Here is a 12,549-nt window from a genome sequence, read left to right as displayed (position 1 = left end):
TGGAGATGAAGACTAAATACATATTTTCTTATTATAAATCACAATATCACACTTTCTAAATTCCTTTCCTCTGCTCAATTCTTTGATGCCAGCTTTCACTAACAAATGTTTCTCCCTTTTTAAAAAGTACATTTTATATGCCCCCTAAACTTTTCAAAAAACATCCATCTTCTTGACTGATAGGTATGAATTTGTAGAAACACAAATTTTATTAGACCTAATTGGTTACTACCTACCTATGAACATGGAATACAGAGGATGCAGCTGGGGCAGCCACTTAGTAAACCAATTAGAGTAGTTGTTTGTAGAAGAGTATTAGATGTACCCGAGAATACTCGTTTACTAAGAGCTCTTCATTCAGCTCAAAAATGCATCATTTTTCAACTATCATCACCAAATACTGTTCATTGATAAACAGCTATTTCAAATGCATTCTCTATTTTCAGAGAGGAAATTGATGCTTCTTATGACTGGAAGTTCTGCTCCAAAAGCCCTTGTTTTAGGACTGATGGTCTAAAATTGATGAGAGCTGTAGAGGTGTGAAAATAAAACATAGTAAATTTCAATTGGTCTATTAATAAAAAGCAAAAAACACTCTATCTGTACAGTGGTGATTTACATTTGCTTCATTAATACTAAGAAAATGTCTAAAATGCTCAAAAAAAGTTCTGTTGGTATTGTACTTCGGAACACTCTTTTTCTAACTGAGGAATACTTTTCAACAAAATAAAATGTGTTCCTTATTATGATATTTGTAGTAGGGACATTACAAATTTAATGAACTAGGATGTGCTTTTTTTTGTTTCAAATTTAATGCCTCTTTTATTATGTAAAGCTATAAGCCTTACAATTGCAAACATTCAACTAATAGCTTTTTTATCAAGAGAACTGTTTCAGAAATTCCTTCCTAACCACTAATCTTCTTTAACTATGGAAAATAGATTTGATTTGACCCAATTTTAATGTAACCTGAATATTATACACTGATTCTTCATTATATATTAACTATTTTCTTCTCATTTGTCTTATTGACATAAGGTATTTCATGTAATGTGTACCTTCAATGTTAATATTTTAATATTTATTTTATTTTTTACTTCTTAGGCATTAGCTATGGGAATGATGACAGAATACTACCATTATATCTTTACCACACTGGTAAGTAATTCATGAAAAATATAAACATAATGCTCTAAAGTTTCTTATAATGAATTTCAGGCTGAAAAATGGGCTTTGAGTGGGAAGAAGTAATATAATGGCAGCACTCTTATAGTTAGAATTTATTTTATTTTTATAAAACCCAAGAGGAATTATCATCACAGATAACTAATGATTCTTGGTGGGAAACTGTTGATTTTAAAATAATATAATTTCAGATATCAATTCAAAATAATGTGTCTTACTTTTATATTGCTTTCAAGACTTTCAGAACATCATGAATTTTAAGATTAGTTTGCTGAGAAATCAATGTTTTAGAAAAGCATAAATTCTTATCTTGTTACCTCTATTGACTTAAAAAAAATCACATTTATTTAAGCTGCTCCTTTAGTATATTAAATTTCTATTTTGTTTTTGCATATGTTAGGTTGGATTTTTTAAGTATATATGATCTAATTTGCAAATAGCAAATTGAATGTTACCTTTATCTTTTGTCTTTAATACTCACTACACAGTTTTTTCTTAATGTGCAAACCTGACTTTTGTTTTTTATCAAACCTACTTACCCTTAGCTCTATTTCTTACCAACATATTGCCCTAGTTTGCCATTCACTGTGAAACTGGTGTCTGTCGCTGCCACTAGGTCTTTCCTGCCCACCTCCCAGTAGGAGAGTGTCTCGAGGTTTGGGCCTGTATTTTATTTTCTTTTATCCTCTTCGATTATTTTCTTCAAAAGTTGTATGTATTTATAGCTTTAATCATTCCCTTTGTTCAGCTGAGATCTGAATGCCCATCTGTAACATTCCTGAATTGTTGTAAATTGCAGCATTACAGAGCATTTCTAATTGCTGTGGCTTTAATATAATTTCAAGTTATTTGAACCTTAATGCATTGTCCTCTCAATTGACTCATATTCTGAATTCTTCAAAAGTTCCATTATCTTTGACTCCTCTATCCCCAACAAATTCTACTGATTTTTCCTCTGTAGTGTCTCTCAGTTCAGTTCAGTTCAGTTCAGTCACTCAGTCATGTTAGACTCTTTGCTACCCCATGGGCTGCAGCATGCCAGGCTTAGGGTAGTGTCTCTAGTATGCATCTTCTTCTTGCAGTGACCAGTCTCACCAATACTCTTTCAAAACTCAAAAGTTTTCCAGTTGATCTTCTTGCTTTTAGGAGTCTTAAATTTATCAGAACAAATTATTAAAATTTAGTTGATCACAATCGCTTCTTATAAAAACAATTCTTCTCCAATAAAGATGCTTCATACAGAAGGTTGTATTTCACTGGTAAATACTGAGGTTAACTCTGCTGCATCTCTTTATTACTTCTTACCAGGTGGCTTTTTGCAGCCCATGGGAAACTTAGTCATGGGCTGATGGAGAATGAGTAGGAGCCTTCACTTGTCAGCAAATTATATTTCAATGCTTTGCAACTCAGTTATGCCATAATCATAAGATTTTGGGAAATCAAAAGTATCTCTTAAAAAGGAAAAAAAAATGGAAAGAAAAACTAGTATATATAGAACTCATTAGCCTATAATTGAGGGCCTTTTATAGTTTGATTCTAACCTAACTTCCCTACTTTCTTTTGTTGCTGTTCTCCTTTATGAATTCTCTTATAGCCAAAATGGTTTAGTCTCCTGAGCAGCTTTTATATTTTCTAATTTTTGTGTCTCTACTGACATTTGGTCTTTTGCCTATCAAAAGCATGGCCATTCTTTAATGGAAGCTCAGATCCCATCTGCTCTATGAAGCTGTTCCTGACTATTAAAGTTGAAAATAATTTGTCTTGCTTCTGACTGCTTGCACTTGCGCTCTTTTGTCCCTTTAGCATATATTGCATTGCTGTGTGTGTGTCTATATATATAGCCATATGTATATATAGTCAAAGAGAGAGAAATTCTCCTTGGCTAGACTTCAAACTTTGAAAATTAAAAACCTGGAAGTTCCTTATGTTTTTCACAGCACAGAGCAGAAGTTAGGCCAGTGTCAGCTTCTTTCCACTGAATTTAGTTCCTATATCTAGTCTAGGGCTTCCTTTGTGGCTCAGCTGGTAAAGAATCCACCCGCAGTGTGGGAGACCAGGGTTCAGTCCCAGGTTGGGAAGATCCCCTGGAGAAGGGAAAGGCTACCCACTCCAGTATTCTGGCCTGAAGAATTCTGTGGACTGTATAGTCCATGGGATTGAAAGAGTCGGACAGGACTGAGCGACTTTCACTTCACTTCACGTCATCTGGTCTGTATAGTTGTGTGGGTCTAAGACAAGCTATGCCCAGCCCAGGCCCGATGGCACTGATCTTGTCCTGCCTAATACTCTCAGTGGTTCTCGTTGTAGTCCTCAATATCCAAGGATTACTAATGCTAACTCAAAGAGGGCAGAAGTCCCACATCGTGAATGTTCTAGTGACATCTGACTGCCCTGACAGCTTTAACCTCCTTTTATCTCCTGGGGAAACCAAAGGGCAGATCCAGAGCGTTCACTGTATAGAGAGTGGAAAGGACAACCACAATCTAAAAGGTTATTTGTGGGGGAGTTGCTGAGTAGAGTGGAACTATCAGAGTTCTGTAACCAATAAGGCCAGTTTTGGTGACTTTTTTCCCCTCAACTTTGATATAATAAGCTAGGAGCCATACATCATAATTTATTAAAAATAAAAGGCAAGGCAGAAAATACAAAAATGGCAATAATCAAAGAAGCAAGATATGGAAAAATACTTATAGTCAGTAACTGTAAAACACAAATGCATAAAATTTAAGGGCAAGCTATCCTTAACATAGAGAAGAAAGCTTATGCAAACTTTAAAGGAAGTTTGTAGAAAAGCCTATTGTTCCATTGACGGAATTGGAATAATATATATATGTATATGTTTAAGTAGAGTATATATATTATATATATTTACATTGACAAAACATGACAATAATTGTATTTGAGTCTTGGTGATTTGTGACGTTAAACATCGTTTGAGACACAGTGGTGTTAACTATCCTAAGGGGAGCAAGAATACATGACTATTTCAATTATACTGGCCTATGAATATTTTCTCTTGATACTAACACAAAGAAATTTGTCTTTTAGGACCTCTTTGCTCTCGATGTGGAACCCTATCGATACAGTGGTGTTAACATGACAGGGTTCAGAATATTAAATACAGAAAATACGCAAGTCTCCTCCATCATTGAAAAGTGGTCCATGGAACGGTTGCAGGCACCTCCGAAACCCGATTCAGGTTTGCTGGATGGATTTATGACGGTATGAATACCTACTTTAAAGATAAGTTTGTGTAATTCAAAGTAACATTACATAAATTATTGAATCCTCTGGATCCAAACTTTGGTTTAGTTATCAGTGTTAAAGGCATGCTATCAGAAGCACAATTGCAAACAAATCTATTAGCAAAAATTATCTAAATCAATTTTACATGGCAATTTAGACTTTTATCCATGAATCTCAAAAAGCATTACAATTACTGTTAGAATACTACAATTAAAGGGATTTCTCTAGTTAGTTAGTTCATATATAGGATAAATTAGAGACTTGAAAAGAAGAGACTAACCTGAAAGTTATCCTTCTGATCTTAACTACCAATATATGATTACTGTTCATCTTGTTGGTTTCTGATATCTGATATCATATAAATGACAAAATTTTCCCCTGAACTTACCTTTTAAGTTTCCAGATTAACCAATAATCTCACTTGTTATTTTCAAGTCTTAGTTTTAAACCTAAAATCTACATTAATGCATAAACCATGAAAGGATACATTCTTACATAACTAGTTGCTTATACCAGTTCTGCCAATGAAAATCTAATGCAATGTATGTACATAATTTCAAATTTTCTTATAGCTATGTTAAAAAGCATACACAAAAGATAAATTTCAATATTATTAATTCATTTTATTTAACCCATTATACCAAAAATGTCATTGTTTATACAATCAATATAAAATTATGAGTGAGATATTTTACATTCTTTTTTTCTACTAAGTCTTTGAAAGTTGGTTTGTACTTGGCACTTTATGTATTAGTTCTGAGTAGTCACACTTCAGGTTCTCAATAGCCAAATGTAGCTATTTGCTACCTTATAGTACCAAGTAAGTTTATACTGTACTATTTAACAAATTATAAATGTCTGATAAATTCTCATCAATCTATTTTCTTTAGACAAAGTTACTGCTGTAATTTAGGAAATAGCTTAGTACTTTGGCAATATTTATATTTCCTAGGTCATTAAAAAGTATCTTTCTAAGTGGAAACTTTATATGCAGAAACATCCTCTATCCTGATATGTGGAAAAGCCTTTTCTATATAATTGTAATGTTCCCATTAATTGTTTCAATGGGGCTTCAAAGTATGTTTTTAATGTTGTAGCAAAATAAGGGAAATTTGTTATTTCTTTTCCTTTCGAAGAAGATTTAGTAATACAAACTGTCTTCACAGAGCCTGTGAAAATAAATAAACTACTAGAATTTGAAAATGTCTTATATCCACATTAATTTAAAAGAAAATAATATTAAGGGAATTTTACTCCTTTGTATAAAAATAGGTGATTGACTAGTTCTAGTATTTTAGTTTTATCTTAAGGTATATTTGAGAGACTTTATTGGGAGGAAAATACATAACCTAAAAATGAAGGTATTTTATTTTTCCGCTGAAGTACATCCAGATTAAAAATAAAATACAAGTAAGATTTAATTACAAATATTATAGTTTATCCCCAGTTTGAAGATGGTGAATCAAACTTTTGGACCTAGTAGACAATGGCACCCCACTCCAGTCCTCTTGCCTGGAAAATCCCATGGACGGAGGAGCCTGGTGGGCTGCAGTCCATGGGGTCGCGAAGAGTCGGACACGACTGAGCGACTTCACTTTGACTTTTCACTTTCATGCGCTGGAGAAGGAAATGGCAACCCACTCCAGTGTTCTTGCCTGGAGAATCCCAGGGACGGGGGAGCCTGGTGGGCTGCCGTCTATGGGGTCACACAGGGTCAGACACGACTGACATGACTCAGCAGCAGCAGCAGACAGTGTTACTTTTAAAAATTAAAATATATACTACCTTTTAAATTATTTTAATCATGTATATATTTTTCCATATATGCTTTCTAAATCTCTTTCCCTTTCTTTAATTTCAAGATGGATTTTGTTATTCATTATTCAAAACGTTGTCTAATGGTTTTAGGAAGAGTATATTAATAAGTATCATGATGGTCTTAACACTTCAGTGCTTTAAGACTTCCGCTGATGTGTCCAAGGATTAGTATCCTGTTTTATATATCAGAATCAGAAAAATTATCCAGCCTTACTTTTGTATTCTCTTTATTTCTATGTGATTCCTGTATGATGCTACATGTCATCCCCTGAAAATTCTAATAACTTAAGTAGACTATTGAAAGAGATAAATTCAAAGGAAGGTAAATTAATTTCTTATCTAGAAAGGTAGGGGCTCTCAGAAAGAATTTATTGTCATAAAATGGGTCAAAAAGACAAGAGTGTTAGGATGAATGCTGTTTGGGTTTTTTCTTTCTAGTCCATCCCTCAGTTCTGCCCTTCTTCTGTACTGACAAGTAATTTAGTGGGAGTGGATAACTGATAGAACAAAAATGCTTTTATGAGAAAATGATTAGCCTATTTATTGAAAAATCTGGGCATTGTATATAATCCATAGATATTGACCTCTTTAGAAGAATTTTTAATGCCAACACTCTGTTCTTTGTTGTAGTTCTGAAATAACTTTTCAAATAGATCTTAAATAAGAAAAAAAGAAAGTATAAGAAATAATTGCCTCTTTATTTACATATTTTTATTTGAGTTTCTGGAAAATATAAGTTTCATCAGAAGGCTTATAGGAGAACATTTTTTAAATGAATGACTGAAGATAAATTTCCCTATATTAGCACTTTTTGAATATTTTTTACCTAAAAATGTCTACCAGCTATTTGTTATTATATTTATAAATAGAGCATGGAAAACAAAGTATTTTGGAAATAACATAAAATTTGCTGTCAAAGACCTTTTAAAATGGATGCAGACTGATGACATTTTTGGAAAATTGATATTATCTTTTAAAATATTTTCATTATATAGTATTATTTAATATAAAAGATTATATGTAAGATATTTTATTATATAAAATTAATTAATTATAAATAGTACAGGCTTATTAAAAAATAAAACCAGTATGAGATCTGTATAAAAATGTGTATTTATACCTTGTATGAGTATTCCCTTTCTTTTCCATTTAAGTTTATATTGTAAGCATTGTCCTAGTTATTAAAGGAAAAGAAATTAATAAGCTATTCCTCTGTGAACAGAGTAAGGAAATTAAGAGGATTCTAGTTAGAAAAGAGAAGAATTATAGCCTAGCATTGTAAAGTTGGCAACATTCCCTTTAGTCAATTCATGAGATCTCAGTGTTTATATATCCCTTGTTGTTTTTTTTTCCCCTTATGGTCCCATAAAGAAATAGATTATCAGCAAAATTCCTGGAGTTGGAGCAAGACCCATTATTATCAGTATCATAGTCATTTGTCACTATGTAAGATCACAGTGCTTAGACTTTCACTTTCTTTATATTCGAGCTATAAAACGGAACAATGAATGAGATTCATAAGAATTTTTCTGGTTGATTTAGCACCTTAATTGACCCCTGGGCTAAGTGTTTATCTGCTAAGTGACTTGAATACAAGACTATATCTCCCATAGTTGTAGTTCCTTCTTCAATGGTTTGGGAGCATCACATTAAAGATATTGATGTTAGTAGCAGCTCAGTAGAATTCTTATCTTTATTTGGTGTAAACCCAATCAGGAAACCAAGTCACATAGTACATCCAAGCCTGATCTCATCAAGAAGGAAGGAAGCCCAACCCTCTTCCTTCACACAGAGAAGAGTTTTTTGTTTTTGACTCCCGTCACCTTTCTTCCATTCTTCCCCATGCCCACACACTGCCATCCAGGTATTGCTTTCAGATCTTCCCTAAAAGACATGGCTACCAACTCCTTGGAGAATCCCACGGACAGAGGGGCCTGGAAAGCTATAGTCGATGGAGTTGGAAAGAGTCAGACGCAATTGAGCAACTAACACAGTTATGAACCCTCATTCTAAAACCCTTTCTCTACTGCTCATCCTTTATTAATTATTTTACATATCCATGCCCTTGGGAGTGGGGAAGTCCCCTTCAGTGAACATTATCAGTGTCCTTTATCCCATAATCAAATGACATTTCACCTCATCTTCTGACCAGATGTCTACTTTCCCAGGCACAATTACCATAGGGTGGGAATTCACTTTTTTGAACTCATCAGAGTTTGACAGTGGTTACATTCACCATTGATTTATTGAGTTTCCAGCAATCTTAAAGAGAATGATATCTAGTACAAACACTTCAAGGTAAATTTTAAGTTCAGCTATATTCTGGAACTCCTTCCCAGTGCTCCCAATATGCCATGCATCTTTTTTTTTATTCTTAACTAGAGGATAATTACTTTACAATACTGTGATGGTTTTTGCCTTACATCAGCATGAATTGGCATTAGGTATACGTATGCCCCCTCCCTCATGAATATACCATGAATCTTAATAATTAACAAAGCTGTAATCCAGGTAGTTTACAAATACCATTCTCATGTTGATATATAATACTACCTGTGTTCCTTGACAAGGTAAATTTGCAACACATATCAGTAATGACTGTTGATTGGCTTTCTCATTCAAATTACTATAGGGAGGTTACTGGTTTTGGAAATTGAAACTCTTAGATATTTACTTCTTCATTTTCTTTCTGCTCTCCTCACATCCATCCAACAATCAAACACTATCAAATTTATTGTATCAATCTCTTTCTTAACTGTATTCTCTTTCCACCCCCGGAGCTATGCCTTAAGGACCCCATGGTCTCTCCCTTAGCTGTTGGAGTAGTCTCCTCACTGAATCCCACTCCTAACATCTCTCCTACACTTACCTTTTTCCTAGTGTGATCTTATCAAAACATTATCTGTAACTCCATATCATTTGCTAGGTGAAATTTTAGCTCATTTTCCAAGCCTTCAAGACTTTCTATGATCTGGCTTCTGCTATTTGTCCAGCCTCATATTTGCCTACTCTCTTCTCTTCCATCTCACCATCTCATCCTGGCTGAATCAGCAGTGCTGATACACCTCATTTCAGTACAGAATATCCTCATTGTCTGAACCACTTACCCCTGTTTGAATGTCTGGCGTATTCCTACTCCTGCTGTAATTTTCAGGACTTACCTAGCATTTTCTGTGAATTTGCTCTGAGTCCTCTAGATATTTCAAACATGTGCACCTTTATTTATGCACTTGATATACAACTCCATGTTAAAATTTAACTCTGGGACTTTCGTTTGTTTTCATGCCCCTTTCTCAATAGATTGTAGGCTGTTTCAAGGCAAGAATTAGGTTTTGTCTGTCATTCCTGAAGGCCCTAGACTAAGTTCAATAACCAATGCAAAGCAGGGAGCTCATCATGAAGGATGACTGCCTGCCTGAATAAATGTGTGGGTTAATTTGTTTTAATCATGCTGCATGCCTATTCTAATCATTTCCCCAAATGTGTTCTGGAGAGCTTTTTTATAATCTGCCTACAAGTATTTTATTATCAAGCTATATAATCACTTGGAAAATCCAATTAGGCTAGTCTCGATTATTTGTTAGAATAATACCTGAAAAGACAAAAAATTAGAAGTGCTTTTGATTAAATAGTGAAAATTTAGTGAGTTAGAGTAGTTCTCATTCTCTTTTACAAAAGAAGGGAGGATATTTATAAGGGAGGTGAGTCTTTATGTATTTAAATTCCAGTGTCCTCCTAACTAAACATTATTTCTTTATAAAAACAGACCGTGATCCATAAACTATTATTTCTTTTATCATTTGATTAACTTAAAACATAATGTCCTGCATATACATTCACAGCAGGGAGTTAGCTCATGAAATAAGGGGGCACAAGTGATCACTCTGTTACTGTGCAAAGGTTTACCTTTTAGAAAAGTCAATGAAAATAGTACTACAGAGAAATAAAGGATGAAGGGCAGGCTGTCATTTGCTGCTAGAATTACAATCTGCCTTAGCTGTTGTGTGCTTGTCTTAATTAGCTGTAGCTACTTTATTTGATTCAGTTGGAATGAGAATAAATACAGGACTTTGCCAGATAATGGGTCAAACTAACTTGCCATTTTTTAATCAACATTTTGAAACGGGTGGTTTTATTTCATATGCCACTACAACATCAAAAGTATAAAAGTAACACAATAATGAATTGATTATCCTTTCTTTGATCAGCTTTATTCATGAGTATGTTGCACTCCATACTTTGCATTTTATACCAGGAACTCAGGGTGGTAATGAAGTCAGTACCTCTCTTTCCTCAAAGAACTTAGGAAACTGACAAAATCAAAAGACTGTGGATGTCTTACTGATCACATCTCGTATCTTTATGAGTACAAAAATCACATTCCAACTTTAATTTTTAATTTCAAACCGATTTGGTATTTCTTTAGTTGTTCTAGTTCTTAAATTCTCTTTCAAGTTCTTGTTAAAATCCCTTGTTTTCCACACTATTTTGTGACAGCAAGGACAAATATACATATTTACCAGGGACTTTAGATAACTCCTTAGCATTTTGCTGAAAATGTGTAACATTTCACAAAGTTGATTTGCATAAGTGGTATTTTCACTCTGGTCTTTACCACAGAAGAAATGTTTTGTGGTCTGTATTATAAATGAATATGGCAGAAAATATTTCCATAAGATGTTTCAGGGTATGTAATGAAGTCATAAGCACAACACTTATTTACATTTGTATATGACTAATTTAATGAATGGTGAAAGAACATGAGTATGTGGCATGAATAAGAGAATGGTCTTGTATTTCTTCACTTTATATACCTATTAATCTTCCTGGATGTACTAAGCTGCAAGTTGAATCTGAATATAAATAATTGAGATGACTTGGCAACCTCCATTGTTCCATTAACATGGAAGATTCCATCTAATTGCCTTTGTTCATCGGCAGATTAAATAATCAGCATTTATATAAAGCTGATAAAGAGATGAAGTTTCCATTTTAAGTAACTGTTTTTTACATGAAAGATGGCAGTAGTGCACTTCCTTCATAGTTGTGTTATTTTTTAGGTCAATTTTAAAACTTTCCAGTTGGAAAAAGTAAGATTGAATCAAAAGACTTGCTATCCTGAAAATCAAATTTATCTTCAAACCATTGATCTCAGATCATGTACTACAAACTTGTAAAGGATTAATACATTTCCATTCACAGTTTTCCTCAGCTCTTTATTGTATATTTAATAGCTACATAGTTACTTATGTATGTAAACAATCACAGAGGGTATGAGGAAGTATATTTAAACAAAAGTCTGTGTTGTTCAAAATGAGGGTCCCTCAAGTGATAGTCAATGACAAGAATACCTAGAGAAGTTGATGGCCAATTTTCTGACAAGAGGGCAACATTCAACATTTCAGAGTCTGGAAATTGCAACATTCTGAGATTTAAGACTCCACATTTGTACTGATCATCAGGATAGAATTGAAGCAATGAATGTAACCTTGAAATTAAAAAATAAAAAATAAAAACTTCCAAGCAGATCTGAGATGGCTTGATGGCATCACCGACTCGATGGACATGTGTTTGAGTAAACTCCGGGAGTTTGTGATGGACAGGGAGGCCTGGCATGCTGAGATTCATGGGTTGCAAAGAGCCTAACATGACTGAGCGACTGAACTGAACTGAACTGAATTGACACATAGAATAGAAGATTATATACAAAGGAACATCCCAAGACTATAGTCAGAAGCATATAAAAGAATCCTTATGCATCCAGAGGTGAAAGTTGTGTGTGTGTGTGTGTGTGTGTGTGTGTGTGTGTGTGTGAGTCACTCAGTCGTCTCTGACTCTTTGTGACCCTGTGGACTGTACCCATCAGATTCCTCTGTCCATGGAATTCTCCAGGCAGGAATATTGATATGGGTTGCCATTCCCTTCTCCAGGAGATCTTCACAACTTAGGGATCAAACCCAGGTCTCCTGCACTGCAGGCAGATTCTTTACCATTTGAGCCACCAGGGAAGCCCAGAACTAAAAGTTAGGCATGGTTAATTCAAAACCAGAAAAGAATGTTACATGAATTGCTTATTCATAAACTTTAATATATAGTGCTTCATACCACTTTGGGTTGAGATGATGTAGTTGGTCTACTAAACCCTTTCATTTCCTTCATAAATAGATTAAACCAAGAGGGAACAGAAGCCACTGAATCCAATTTCTAACCCTATCTAATACTGTTATTTTAAGCAAGTTACTTAATTAACCTCTTTGAGCCTCAGTTGTCAAATAGAAATAATAAATTTTAGTGTGTTGT

The 12,549-nt window shown here is 34.1% G+C and overlaps 1 protein-coding gene across 9 annotated transcripts in view; it reads left to right on the top strand.

The window, feature by feature from the left end:
- GRIK2 (glutamate ionotropic receptor kainate type subunit 2) overlaps positions 1-12,549 on the top strand; it is a 732,075-nt gene that overhangs the window by 362,998 nt on the left and 356,528 nt on the right. For all 9 annotated transcript variants that reach the window (XM_070450050.1, XM_070450048.1, XM_070450049.1 and 6 more), the window contains 2 exons: positions 1,105-1,158; positions 4,234-4,407. In XM_070450050.1, the coding sequence (XP_070306151.1) occupies positions 1,105-1,158; positions 4,234-4,407 (228 nt within the window). The remainder of the gene's footprint in view (positions 1-1,104; positions 1,159-4,233; positions 4,408-12,549) is intronic.

The sequence above is a fragment of the Odocoileus virginianus genome, chromosome 19, assembly GCF_023699985.2.
Source record: "Odocoileus virginianus isolate 20LAN1187 ecotype Illinois chromosome 19, Ovbor_1.2, whole genome shotgun sequence".
Taxonomy (NCBI): Eukaryota; Metazoa; Chordata; class Mammalia; order Artiodactyla; family Cervidae; genus Odocoileus; species Odocoileus virginianus.
The sequence above is the reverse complement of the archived record's forward strand: the minus strand, read 5'-3'. Positions and strand labels throughout refer to the sequence as shown.